The sequence below is a fragment of the Aulostomus chinensis genome, chromosome 7, assembly GCF_037954235.1.
Source record: "Aulostomus chinensis isolate RoL2024-O1b breed Wild chromosome 7, RoL_Achi_v1.0, whole genome shotgun sequence".
Classification (NCBI taxonomy): Eukaryota; Metazoa; Chordata; class Actinopteri; order Syngnathiformes; family Aulostomidae; genus Aulostomus; species Aulostomus chinensis.
Genome location: NC_141326.1, coordinates 2,186,443 through 2,201,345, shown reverse-complemented (window position 1 = coordinate 2,201,345; position 14,903 = coordinate 2,186,443). Strand labels below are relative to the sequence as shown.

The following is a 14,903-nucleotide window of genomic DNA, read 5'->3' as shown; positions in this document are numbered from 1 at the left end:
TTTGTTCAGTGAGGTTTTAGGCTTAAGACGTTCAATTTTGCATGAAGCCGGTGAAAAAAATTACCAGGGACTTTTAACACCAGCGTGCTAAATAATACACCGCTCTATAGTGCTATAGCAAGTTTCCAGCCAAGGAACACTTGTTCATTTGAATAACTGATAGGGAAAAGGAGAGAAAATGGAAAATCTCCAACACGTGGCTACTTTTCATGGTCAACAATTATAAAAGTGAGAATAAAAAAGAAAAAAAAAAGAAATGTTACACTGATTTGATGTTGTTTCCATGAGCATATGGCTCAGTTTTTTAGTTCTTGGGAGACTGTTAGCATCTAATGCTTTGCAAGTCAAATCCCATGCATAATCGTTCCAGATTCCTCAATACATGATTCATTTTAAGTCTGTTAATCAAGGTCTCAGACCATGAATGAAAACATCCTGAATACAATATGTGACTGCCAGTGTATTTAAGAACAAAGAGCTTTGTTATATGGTAATTAGCTTCTCACAAGCTGCACCATCCAGTTAAAAAGATGTCTTTCATCACAGCCAATGTTTATGTATATTTAAAGGACAGTGGTGTAAAGAAACAGACGCATGAAATACAATCACGGGAATCCAAAGGTGTTAAGATCTATTTTTAATATTTTGCTGAGTCGGATTTAAGCCTCCCACCATCTTCTTTGTCTGCGCTCCTTCCACATGCTGCACGTCAGGGAGTCCACGCACACTCCCACTGTGTGTGTGTGTGTGTGTGTGTGTGTGTGTGTGTGTGTGTGTGTGTGTGTGTGTGTGTGTGTGTGTGTGTGTGAGTGTGTGTCTGTGAGGTAAAGGGCCTGCTAGACTTGTGACCAACCTGTGATATGGGCTGGTTCACGTAGACCCATCCAGTGACAGCATTGACCCTCAGGTACTCGGGCTGCTCCAGGGACATGGAGTAAGTGATGGCCGCGTTTGTGCCAAAGTCGTCATCGTGAGCTGCCACCCGCAGGAAACTGGTGCCCACCAGGGTGTCTTCTCTCAGAAAGTCTGCAGGGGTACAAATAATGGAAAGGCAAAAGAAAAGTATGATACTGGTTGCTATGCAAAAGTAATTCAGGAGTTATTTTACACACAGACCACTGGGGGAGGATGGAGGTCTTGGACTTTTTCCCAGTGTGTTTTTCTGCATTTCTGCATTGACCAACTGATTCATCACTTAATCAAGCAAGTAAGCAGCAAAATAAATAATGAAACAACTGTTGTTGCAGCCCTAATAGTGAAATAATTACAGTGGAGCACCGCACATCAATCATTCGCAACAATGAAAGCTGTGAGGTAACGAGGGGGGGGAGGTGTCCAGTGGTTGGCCAGACTCTTTGATCACATATACTGCATCTGAAACATGATTTTTTTTTTAATGACGTTTTAATTGGTCAATTATTCCCTTTTTCTTAAGGAAAACATCTCATCATTTGTATTTTCTGCGTCCAGTGTTCCCTGTATTCAATGTTTACCAGGTTGAGCTTTGGTGATCCGCAACAACAATTACATTTTTTTTCCCCAGTAAAATAAAGTCACAGAAATGTAAGAAAGGTGCAGAATAAAAGTCTAAATTTAACTGAAAAAAGATATTATAGAGGTGAAATAATCATCTAAAATGTTTTTCTTGGGTCCAAAATGTTGCTGTTGCTCCATGTTGTTTGGATTCCAAAGGTAGAGGGTCTCTGAGCCAGCGTGAGCCGGCTGGTATCAGGTGTACCAGGTGTGTCAGGTGTGTCACCGACCAGGAGCTCAGGAGCTGCAGGTGCTGACTAACCAGAGAAACGTCTGAGAAACGTGACGCTTCTTTACATTATCCACTCAAAAGGAGCCAGACGAGGGTCAATACTGGTTTAGCGGCTATGCTGAGGTGGACACATTCATGATGGACAGCTAAGCTAACGGTTGCTAACGAATAATAGCATTAGCTCAAGTTAACAACTTTAGCCTCTGACAGGTTCATGTTGGTCCTGTTAGTTACGATTCCAAATCTGGCCTCATGTGGTTAGTTGAGTCAACCTGGTACACACCTGCTGGCCGGGAGGTGGAGATGTTAAACATCCAACCTCGAAGTGTGTTTTTGTGTTCCTTAACTATAGATTGACCTGAGAAAATGAAAGCTTTCTGAAGTGTCAGAGTGATGGTGATGGGGGTGTTGTGCCAACTCAACCAGGTCAAGAGATTAACTCAGATTTGACAACTAATCAATCTGAAGAGAGGACTTTCAGCCTTTCAGGCCTAACACCCCTTTCTGAAGCCTGCATTTGAGTGACCACATGCTCTTAAGACAAAGGGTCATAAAAAGGGGGCTTACTCTGGCCATTGACCCCCCAAGAACTCGTGCCCCGCACTGACTGTTTAGTAGATCAACTCTGTTCGAGACTGATAACTTTTACGAGTTTGGTCGCATTTTAGTTTCCCTGAACTCATCAGGGTGGTGCCCCGAATAATTACTATTTAATATTAATTAGTAATTTATTTAATAATCAATAATTATATCCATAATTATCGATTATCATTATTTTTGACCAATTCGCTCTTCAGCGCACAACAGGGGGACTCTTGAGCTGAGACGATGTTGCCGGTGAATACGTGACAGCGTCCTCCACGACTCCGGCTTAGGTGTTTGATGGTCTGATTAAATTCACATGGTGGAGCCGAAACAGCCCAGCGTGTGAGCTGATAATCTGGTGTGGCTTCATGTATCCAGCAGAGGGGTTTTACTACCTCCTGAGAACTGCAGGCAACCATTGGCTTTAACAACAAATATCGCCAGCACCACTGCGACACATCTTAGATACTTAATATAGACATTATCCAGAGTGTCACACTCGCCCACATGGTCCGGATTCAGTGAGTGGGACCTGGTTTAAGTTTCAGATCACGATTCACAGTGAAATACACAAGAAGAAGAAAGCCTTATTATGGAGCAGTTAAATGTGATCATTTAAAAGCACACAGGGGTTTTTCTCATTAAAGAAGTCACATCTAATTGGAAGCAGAGAACCGCTTTGATAAGAAGCCAAACAATCTGTGAACGGATTAAAAAAACTACCTCACTAATATTTATTGAAAAGCTCATATTGCCTGATAATCGAGCCACTTCATCACACTGAGATGCTATTTGTTAAGTCGTTCTGTCTTATATCCAATTCATTGTAATCACTGATGTTAATTGTATTTTGACTAGAATTGCCAAGATTAGATTTTTTTTGTTGTAAAATAATTCTTTATTTCCTTCACTCTTCACTTTTTCCCGCTCGTGACTTCATTGTCAGGGCGAATTCATCACTTTGATGAAGGACTTACACTCGTAGCGCAGGTTCTCAAACTTGGGGCTGTTATCGTTCTGGTCCAGTATTTGAACGGTGAGCTGGCAGATGCCGATGAGCGGCTCCTCCGCCCAGTCAGTGGCCGTGACTGTAATGGAGTACTCCCTCTGACGCTCCCTGTCGAAGCGCCTGGCAGTCACTATCGCTCCTGTAAACACAGAACTATGATCAGCCCATTAGCTGAGCCGGCCAACACACACACACACACTAATGACTACCTATCCATCCATCCATCCATCCATCCATCCATCCATCCATCCATCCATCCATCATGTGAGTCATGAGCAAAGGCAGCATGTTAACAGTTACGGATGCTTTTGGGGTAAGTCAGGCGTCCCCTTCAAGTGCACTGAATATAAAGTCAGGAGGAACAGAGTGACATATCGATTCCACGTGTTAGGACTTCACATCAGCCTCTCTGCTCCTCTCTCTCCTAATTATGTAAAGTGTCATGAGCTCAGCCAGATCAAACTGAATGATCGACAGCCTTTGGCATTTGATTCTTTTGGGGATAGCAATTTAAATGACGGGAACATTTAGTCTCAGTCTGAACGTTCCCCTCTTCTCTCAGCTCACAGTTCAGCTGTGGTGACCCCTGGAGATGTCGATAACCGTTGAAATGCAGTGCTCTCGGTCCACCGTGAGCTCTGATCCAGACCCGTTTTAGCCCGGACGCTCTGTGTGACCACTCTACCTGTGTCTGGATGGATTCTGAAGGCAGGCATGGCGCTGTCTCTGTGCATTAAGCCGTATTTGACTTTTCCATTTGCTCCCTCATCTGCATCCACAGCATGTACTTGCAATACAAAAGTCCCCGTCGGCTGGTTCTCCAGCACTGAAGCCTGCTCACGATATTGCTGGCACTGAGATAGAGAGAATAGAGAGGACAAGCGTGTGTGTGTGTGTGTGGGGGGGGGGGGGGGGAAGAGAGACACAAAAATACAAGGAAAAATTCTTATACATCAGAAAATAAACTGTTACCAGAATATGGAACAATAATGAGAAGGATCAAAGAAGAAAACTCATTAAGTACTGTAGAAGGTCACTGCACACACACACACACACACACACACACACACACGCACACACACACACACACACACGCAGAAGCAGGTGCTGTCCATGAAACCTAATATTATTATCGTACTATAATCAATGACTTGTCATCGACCACATCTGTAGAAGAGAAAAAAACATTTGAACTGATTTCTTTTGAAGATCCAGCTTTATATCAGCCAGGAATTCAATCCATTCCCCTCTAATGAATATATGCCCCAGATAAAGCTCTGCTCTCTGGAGCCCTTCTTTTTTGAAATCAGATATAAATGCTTGCTAGTCTTTCAACAAAATGACCATGAAAGAGAAAAACACAAGGCAAGGAGGAGCAGACACATTCAAGAGTGAAACAAAGAGAGAGAGAGAGACAGATCAAAGGATGCCAGAACGATAGAAAGAATAATGCAAGGGTTCATGGGACGTGATGGCACAGAGAGTGTGGGATGTAGTTCATAAAAAATCACATAATATTAAGAATATACCATGCAAGCGTGGCAGTTTGATATTGAAACACATCAAGTTGCCAAGACCTAAGGAGCTCTGAGTGCAAGTGCTCGTCTTCTGCTGAAGTTCACGTAATTCCTAATTAAGGAGGAAGTTAATTAAACAGGTATAGTATATTGTGATGATATTGCACTTTTTTTCATAAATTAATTGAAATCCCAATGGAGCGCCTAAAGATAGAGTGGGTGTGCGGGCTAATCAGAACTCATGGGAAAACAGAGCGAGGAGAGACGGAGGCCAGGGAAATGAGGAAGCCAGGGCAGAAAAATAAGAGCGAGCGGGAAGAGGGGAGTGAGGAGGGCGAGACAGAGGAATAAATGAAGAGCACTGAGAGGATCAGAAAGACATGCAGATGAGAGAGAAATGTAAGAATATTGTGTAAACACGCTCACTGATTCCAGTTTAAACAATTACATACAGCCACAGTAGCACAAATACAATTCTGGCTGAAAATCCATTTAGACTCGTCACAGCGGGTGAGAAATGAGACGCCGGCAGCCCAGCACATGGACGCCTTCCCTTCACGGAGTCTTCATCCCCGCCGACGCACCAGCTGAGCAAACATCCACCTGTGAGCTGGCAAGAGTGCCATCAGATGCCATTTAAGATGTGAGTCAGAGGAAAGGTGTGAGCGGGCGCCCTTGCTAGTGCGAGGGCTGTGAGAACGGTTTCATCACTGGACTGATATGAGATCAGAACGGAGGAAATAGCAGCAGGAGTTTCTGCTGAGGCCTGAGATTAGTCAGAGGCTGGCAGTGAGTGAGCACGCGGCTGGCAGCTCAGGGCTAACATCTGTATGGTGATTGAGGAAAATCAACTCCAATAACACACACGCGCGCACGCACACACACACACACACACACAGTAGGGAAGTAAAAACTAAAGATTTGTGCTTCTCTTTCAACCCCAAGAATCCAGAGATGCGACCCAGTTAAATCAACTACTGGAACGGGACGGGCCTCTTTATTCTGCTACGAATCCATCTTCCACCCGGACAATATAAATACATGCACTTCATATTCATGGACGATGTAGTCAGACATGAACGCCAACTCTCTCAATTTCCAAAAAAATTCCAAAAACATGTAAGCAGAGAATTGTCAGAGTTCTACACCACTAGAAGTTGAGACTGTGACAGGTAAACTGGACACACAGCAGTTCTGCCCCTGTTAAATAGTGATGCTAACAGTTAGCATTGCACTGACCAGTAGACTCAGAATCTGGAGCTAGCTCCAAGTAACAGAGTAATGCTGCCAGCTAGCAGGAGGTCCGTGCAGCCATGCAGAGCTCGGAGGAGGAATGAAAGAGGCACAGTCATCACAGGACAGCACATGCTGCAAAGGTCGCTCTCAAAGTGCGAGGTTAGCATCTCCCATAGCTACAAGAGCACGTTGAAAGCAAAGACCCTCACCTCCTCAAAAAGAGGCTTGTTGTTGTTCACGTCATCAACCCCAACGATGACACGAGCAGTGGAGGAGAGGGGGTGTGGCCCGGCTGATGCGTTGTCATCCGTCGCCGTTACATTGAGGACGTACTCCAGGCCTTGAAGCTTGGGTAGGGGAGTGGAGCGGAGGCGGATCAACCCTGCAAAGACCGCGGACCCATCAAACTACTCGTAATAAAACATGCCCCCCCCCCAGCATTCCATTAATCAATGAGCACAGTGGGATGTGCTATCAATAAAAACAGCAGAAAATACACACTGCATGTTTTGAGATACAACGAAATTCAACTCCAAGGTCCACAAAAAGGTACAAATCTGATATGCTGGCTAAATCCAAAAAGCAATTTCACAGTGGTGACTTTGTCACATTCTTAATCTAATAATTATATTTTCTCCTCTAAAGATGCCCATCCAGCTCGTTCACTTGAGCAAAAACAAAAAGAAGTGACTCGGGTTAGAAGTTAACCAAGCTCAGCAGATGCCTATTAGCTGTTCCTCTCACTCCCTTTGTCTGCTTTCATGTAGCAGTCAAGATAAAAGGTGGGATAAAAGGATGCAGCATCTGAGTCAACATCTTTCTCGTTAACAGTAATACAAAAACATCAGAGGTTGCAGGACGAGCGAGCAGGCAGTGATGTGGGGGAAGCTCATTGAAGTGAGAGCATGGGGAGGTTTTTTATTCTCTTGTTGTGTTTCTATTCATCTTTCAATGATCTTGATTGAAGACAACACAGCATGCTGATACACACAGATGTGAGCGCCTGACTTTCCTCTCTCCCAATTTACTTGTGATTCCGGCTGCCCACAGAGCCGAGAAGAGTCTTCTCTCCTAATGACAATGCGCTACGTTGTCGGCACTGCAGCAAAGCATTAAAATAAGTCAACTGTGGGATGCGCACGTTGATTCTCGCGGCTTAAATGTCAACCTTGTTTACAAATGTGACACGAGCTATTCAAGGAGCCTCCTCTTATATGAAGTATACAAGGAATGCAGTAAGTGGAAATCCATACAGCGGTGTTTTTCCTAGAGCCAGCCTTAGCATTTTAGCTTTGAGGATACACAGAAAAGGTGGAGAGAAATATAAAAAGATGGTACAAAAGAAAGAGGAGCTCGCAGAGCCTGGAGATTGTCAGCTGTGATAGAGCAGCTGTTGTGAAATTGAATTGAAAGGGTTGGGTGACAAATGTCACAGCGATTGAAGCCGGTTTCGGATCAAAGGGTAAATAAAAAAGATAAACTGTGCCATCGCCAATGCTAGGAAGCTCCAAAAGTACAGGAACATTCCTTTCAGTATCTGCAAAAAGAAAAGGCAGTGTCGAAATTTCCTAAAGAACGTCATCGTTTATATTTATGAGCACAATAATAGAGAGAGCAGCGCTTGAATGGAAATTACAGGTCTTAATATCAACTTTCAATATTGACTTTGAAAGTAGAGGGCGTTCATTGCGTACCGCTCTGGCAGAAATGAATTAAGGGAAATTGAATGTGTGATTTGACGGAAAGCCTGTCAAATTAGAGTGAGAGCTGCAAATGTGCTTCAGGAAAATTAAGAAGTATCACCTTTCTGGCTGTCAATGATGAAGTTTCCCTCCTCATTGCCTGCTGTTATGGAGTAGATTATACCATCACCATCTGGGTCTTTGGCCAGGACCGTAGCGACCAAGGTGTTGGGGCCGGCGTCCTCCGAAACAAACGTTCGATATCTGCAAAGAAGAAGAGCAAAGGGAGTGAGAATGGAATGGAAATGCAGGCACGGATCATTTCCCCAGTCCACAGCATCAGCTGGATGATGAGACGTATGGCTGTGCCTTTTGCTTGTCACTATGATTTAACCTGTCCTCTTAGTTGGCCACACCAGAGACAAATGATACTGTCTACTGGGATGTTAAAGTCATTGAACAAATGGCGCTTCCACATACCCGGCCCACTGTGGGCCATTTGATCCAATGCCTTTTAAAATGTCAACAGTGATTTGCTTGCTTGGCGGAGCTGGGCAGCGAGATGCCCAGCTAGACACGAGAGACTGATATACCACCGTGGTACAAGGCACAATGGGGAGGAGATGAACTGCGTCACTTGGAGGACACAGAGATGAAGAGAAATGGAAAACAGAGCAGAGGCGGGACGGGGCAGGTGACAAAAAAAAGGCGTTTTGCAGTGACATGACGGGTTAAGTTACACGTGGGAGTGAGAGATGAGCGGTGCAAGAGGAAGGCTGATAGAGCGAGAGGCCAGGAAAGCTGCTCTCCCAAAGTTTGAGCTGATTCGTCAGCAAAGTGCATCCCCTGCCAGATATTTGTGCCATTTCCTCTTTAAATAAGTGTGTGTGTGCGTCTGTGGGTGTGTGTTTGTGTGTGTGTGTGTCGGTGTCTGTGATGAGAAGTCAGAGGTGATTGATGGTTTACAGACGAACGCTGATGGGCGATTCATCTCCGCCAGCTGCAGCAGCCTCCATGGCTTCATGAGTGACCTGTAATCTGTCACCCGGCTCAGAGGCCACCTCATCGCAGACATATACACTCCCCCGGCTGAGGCGTCTCCCCACACTGAGCTGTGAAGCTGCACTCGGGCCGAGTGCGCCTGTCTGTCTCTCACTTCAATCACTTCAAGCTGCCGTGCTACTCGCTCGGATGTGAACCGCGAGCGCCTGCCAGTAGAGTGCAGTTGTGTGTTCGAGCATCCCAATTAGTCATTTATTTAATCAACATCACGGAATGCACTTCATCTCCACATGCATGTGTTTATTGGTCACACTGCCGCATTTTCACTCGCAGCACTTATCTACATATTAGTGAGCCACGGTATGACAAAGCGCCAGACACACTCTCGCTGGCAAAAGGCCTGCCTTTCTATCAGTCTGCTGGTCTGGCAGCAGTGCTCGTCTGATCGCAGACAGGCTCCTCTGTTTGTCTGCATATCTGACTGTCTGTCTCCTGACTTCTCCACGTTTTGGTATTCTCACTCTCTCACCCTGCAACCATGTTTCACTGTGTTCTCTCCTCTGTCTTATGTTTGTCTGCCTACACCTCCACCTTTCCTGGCCGCTTGTTTGTTTGACTCGGTGTCTTCCCACCCACCAAGACTGACACCTGGCAGTGCAACACAAGCAGGTAACAGAGGTCTGGAACAGTGTGGTGTGAAGGTCACTGAAACATGACTGACAGGACAAGCGGCTTACTCAGAGCCGCTGTGACAGTTGCTGCCAACTCTCTCGTACGGCTTTGCCAGCAGGGCCGTCTAGGACTCACTGGAATGCATCTGCGTGTCACTTTACTGCATATCTTTGGAAGAAGAAAAATAAACCCAGGAGAAGGATGTCTTAATTCTCCCCCTTCCTACAATATTCAATCACACGTCACACATCCATGACTGACAGCCACAGTGTTTGTGGATGTAGTTCATAGCAGATGGCTGCTATTAACACCCCAAATAAACCCTCCCCACTGTTGTGGACTCACTACAGTACAAGTTGGCCACCATTCATGGCCGATCTCCCAGCATCAAATATTGTGATAAACAGCCTGAAGGAAGGCGGGTTCGCTGTGTGATATAACAACCTATATATCTGTGATGCCACTCCGTCGTGAGCTCAAAGAGTGAAGCTTAACTGTAATGAAAAGTGCTGGGCTGGTAGATCAGAGATGAAACCGCGCCAGCAGAAGGTATTTAAACTTGTCATCTCGGTGACAACTTTGTTCTTTGCAGCTGAACTTTGGCCGTGGGAAAGACAACTGCCGCTTTCTGTTTGGAGCATCGCGCACTTTATGTGTGAAAGGTGTCTTACAAATAAGTGTTCTATTGTGTTATATAAAGTCAAATTCTAACGTTGACACACACATACACACACTCACAAACACAAGCACACACACACACACACACACAGACTACTTTTTCTAATAGCTTATTGATCTGCTCAAAGCACTTCTGTGTCCTGGGCTTGCACTTTTTCATTCCAATATAGTCTTCCACAAGCTATGCTTTGAGTCCTGCGATAGCATATATCAGTATCAACAGGTGCATCAGCCGGAGCATCAATATCAACTTTCTCTTCAAGGGCACATCTTGGATCTGTAAAGGATAATTCCGGTATTCCAAACCTCTTTTCTCATGTTCTTTGTTGCAGATGATTGATAGGGCCAGCAGTGCAATCGGTCCATTATTGAGTGAGACTGGGATGATTGGCAAACATGAAACAATTGTCTGCATGAAAATAAAAAGTGTGTGTTTGTGCCGCTGACAGGATTCAACTACTACCCAGTAGCAAGGCGCTGTGGAGAGGATCCCCACCGAGAAAGGCTAGACGACAGGAGTGGGAGGGGAGTCGCTGCTGCAGGACATCGGTGCACAGTAATGAGCCTGCAAGTGGGAAGAACCGGCGCTTGACTGTGACGGTGATGATTGCTCTGCTGCGGCTCCGCAGAGGGCTCCCAATCACCACTGGACGCTTCCAACACAATCATAGACACACAGAAAACCCGCAGCTGAAAGAAACAATATCTACACAGTAAATATGGTGGTAAGCTATAGCACTGTTGTTCAGAGCAGTGGGGCTCAACCTGGGGGCTGGAACGTGCTATACGCTTCCAGGGGTCGCCAAATGGTGAAAAAAGAATAAAATAACACCTACAGGCCTGAGCTCTTCACAGTCCACCTGGACCCACAGCTCCGGGTCAGTGGAGTCGGCTCAGGTACTGTTCTATTACTGAGGGTCTCTGGGCTGCTGGTCATTATGGGTAACAGCCAAGAATCATGGAAAGAGTAGAGAGTTCTGACCTCGAGTTATGTCACCTCAACACGCCCATGTCTGTTCAGGTTAGCTGTTTCGTTATGAGGCACAAGCATCGTTTTTAATGACCCAAGGAGGACTCGTAGGCATCGTCTAATGGGGATCCTAATAAGCAATAAACAACAGACTTTTATTTGAGCGCAACTTGATTGATTTGGTCCCTGAGTTGGAGCAGATATACAGTGCGTGGGCGGACGAGTTCACGCCAGCAGGGCTCAGAGTCGAGGATGAGTTCTGCAATAAAGCGGCCGTGTAAGGTTACAGTTCAAAATGGCAGCAGTCCAAGACATCTTAACGTCTGCTGTTACACTGCCTACGAGATGCAAAGTTGCACACACAGTTGCAAAGCTGGTTCTACGCGAGTCAAGCCATGCAGACTGGCGTCCACTGTTCTTACAGGTCTGAAAGCACCCATCGCTGATGCCGTGATCTAAATCAATCCAGAGCCGGGGGGTGTTCTGCAGGGCTGTTACTACAACAGGGGGCGAACCACTGGCTTCGACTGGGGTAAATGTGAGGGGGATTTAATGCAAGTCGTATAAAAGAATGGCTAACATAACAGTGAAAATGATGAACTGCAGCTTAGAGGTAACAGATTGTTTTTTATGGTTTTAGGGTTAAAAAAAAAGGGGTGAATATTCAGGGTGCTCACACAGGCTGGGAGAATTCTGGCGCTTCGTCGTTGACGTTTGCCATCCTCACGCGGACGGTGGCGGTGCCTGAGTGAGGCTCGTCCCCGCTGTCCACCGCCATCACCACAAACTCATAGAGGTGGTTAGGCCTCTCATAGTCCAGCCGGGCCGCAGGGAAAATGGTTCCATGGGGAGAGATACTGAAGTCAGGGCTCAGGGTGTAATAGGTTAGCTCAGAGTTTAACCCCGAGTCACAGTCCGTGGCCAACACTGGCAGGAGGGGAGACACAAAGACCATCAGTTAGTGATTCAACCCAGAACGCTGATGAGACGACACCAGCTGATGAATATGTTAACATCTGCGTGGATCATTATCTGCTCATGGCCTTGCTGAACATGTAATAGATCATAAGCTCTGACAGATACAATTAGGAGCACAGACGACTGGAGCTCTTCCACGTAGCATCACTATGATCATTAGTAAAACTGAGCTTAAAGACAAGAAAAACAAACAGCTGCAGCGACTGCTTGAGAATCATTTCATTCAGAGGTAATTACAATGGAAAACAATACATTTGTCTCTGAGATGAGATTTGTTTCTCAGACTACAGACACAAATATTGACACCCTTGGCTGCAAAGCTAATTTAAGTCTTACTTTGCTGTTTGGTGAATTTCACTCACAGCCCGTCGAGCTCATAAGCTCTGCATATTGCATATTCTTTTGATGTGTTTATTTCCTCTGTGTCGAGCAGCCTGTGCATCTCAATGCTTCCGTCTCTTTCCATCTCAGCGTCTTGTAATATAGTTCAAGACTGAATTACTTATCCTTTTATAATCTGTATAATGGGGCCGCCTCATTAAATGTTTTTTGGATTCCAGGAGTCATTTCTCTGGAAACCACGTGATGGCTTGTTTTCAGCGAGGATTTTTTATCCTCAGTGCATGGAGGTGAAGCCATCGACCGATTATCAAGTGTTTACCTGTCCAGGTGAAGCAGGGTGATCAGGTTTCACTCCGTCTGTGCCTCAGACCTGTGACATTCTTTTAGTTTGCTGTGCCGTCCAGCAGATCTAGAGATTAAGCCTCTAATTTTTCACGCTTGATGTGAATCATTCTGAGGTTTGCCAAGACCGATCTTGTCATACTCAACATGTATTTGTGTTGTGTATCACTACAGCCTCTAACTTTGCCATACGTCTTTCATAGGCGATTCTAACCAACTAACTATTCTTCTAACCAGACTGGTCGTGTTTTGTTGTTTTGCTTGACACATTATCGGTTGTCATTTTCTCCACCACCGGCTCTGCGCTAGCCACAATTGCTGCCACTCCAGGCTGCGTGTTCCAATGTTTTCAGATGGTCTGCCATTTTCTCACCCGGAATTCTCGAGAAGCAGATGCACAGTCAGAGAGTCCCACGGCTCTCCTACGGTAGCCGAGGGGACAAGGACGTGCAGGCACAGCAACAGTGAATGAGATGGAATTTAAGAAGGAATATTGGTGCATTTTCTGCATTAATGTGCTCTTTAGCATCTATCAAGATTAGTTTTTGCCCCTGATCATTTGTGAGTAAAATAAACTGAATATTCCCTGTTGAGTATTTTTCAGCATAAAGCTGTAGCAAGCTATTACAAAGGAATACTGACGGTACAGTGAAGCAATATTGCACGAAAACTCCTCCTGGTCCCATCACTATCACGATAGAAATGATGATAAAGTAGCACAGAACAATAATACAAGTATACTACGGTTACTAACAATATAAAAAGTTGTAAATGAAAAAACTTTTGTTGTCTTTGTTTTCGCATCAGCAGACTCTCCCGTGATGAACCCGAGTTTACGACTCCGGCAAACACACTGACTTTTAGTATTGACTTAAAATGTGTTTGAGTCCCTGCTGAGTCAGCAAGTTAACTCCAACTGATGTTTCCTAGAAATCGTGGGATTTCCCAAACTGAATAAACACCTACGGTGGCCCTGAGAGCTCAACACACAACAAACGCAGCCAATCCACACACGCACTTTGAAGTGCTCTGAAAATATGTCATTGATAAGAATTTGTGTGTCACATCAAAAACAAATGAATGACAAGGTGTGTGTTTGACAGAGCGCACAGGCTTAGTGAACCCAACTGTTTGATTTTAGAAATAACATTTACAGGAGCAATAAAAAGAGTGTCTGTCTGATAAGCAATGACATATACATAACATTTATAGCAGTAATTATAAGGAGTTTCTGTCTTATTAGTATTGAAGCTGTCAAAATTTTTATGGCATCCATTTATTTAAAATGGACTATTGCTTAAAATCAAGATCAGATTTAAAGGGCAATAAAACTGTATATCTTCTGCATAAAAAATGAAAAATGATGCCACTAAAGCGTGACTGGATCCGAGCGAGAGAAGACATAACAACAAATGATCCAAAACAGACCCCTGTGGGACACCACAAGGCAGTCACATGGTCTCAGGCAGGAGCTGACGCACTGGGAGTGAAAGGTAGCCGGATACAACGTGCATGTGTTTTGTGGAGTTGCGTTGAATTAAGCTCCCAGCACCACCTCACATATAAACACAAAACTGCTTTACTTGCTCAGTTTTTGGAAGAACTCTGCTGATCCCCCCTCACAAACACATTCGCCACTCATCCTTGAGCTACACCTGCACATTGAGACCGATGTGTCTGTGTCTTGTACCTACAGTTAAATCGTGACATACACGCTAAACTGTGGGCAGAGAGGTCACGTTGTGTCATTCTGGGTACAAGCTGCTATATAGCATCTGATGAGTACAAGTATGTGTTTTGTTTGATTTCTGAAAGTAGGTCCACATGTACAGTACATCTAATTAAAAATACACGTTTCTTCAATGTTTAGATTTACTTTACTATTTATTTCATATTACTTTAATTGTTTTTTATATTTTTTCATATCTTATACTTTGACATTGTTTATTGCGACAAGGTTTAGCCAGTAACAATAGTGATGCATGTCCCGTCAGCCTCATAATCATCAGGCCGCCTCAAGCAGTGAGAGCTAAATTGACATGCCATTATTCATATTGCACATAATAAATCAAACAAATGTACTGCATCTTTTTTGTGGCTACTTTAGCCCAATGACTGAGATCAT

At 44.7% G+C, this 14,903-nt stretch overlaps 1 protein-coding gene across 4 annotated transcripts in view; it reads right to left on the bottom strand.

Moving 5' to 3' along the window:
• Nucleotides 1-14,903, bottom strand: part of LOC147258181 (neural-cadherin-like) — a 105,485-nt gene that overhangs the window by 45,739 nt on the left and 44,843 nt on the right. For all 4 annotated transcript variants that reach the window (XM_086208113.1, XM_086208114.1, XM_086208115.1 and 1 more), the window contains 6 exons: nt 11,794-12,043; nt 7,916-8,058; nt 6,322-6,494; nt 4,045-4,213; nt 3,328-3,498; nt 854-1,026 (listed from right to left, as the gene is read on the bottom strand). In XM_086208113.1, coding sequence (XP_086064239.1) covers nt 854-1,026; nt 3,328-3,498; nt 4,045-4,213; nt 6,322-6,494; nt 7,916-8,058; nt 11,794-12,043 — 1,079 coding nt within the window. The remainder of the gene's footprint in view (nt 1-853; nt 1,027-3,327; nt 3,499-4,044; nt 4,214-6,321; nt 6,495-7,915; nt 8,059-11,793; nt 12,044-14,903) is intronic.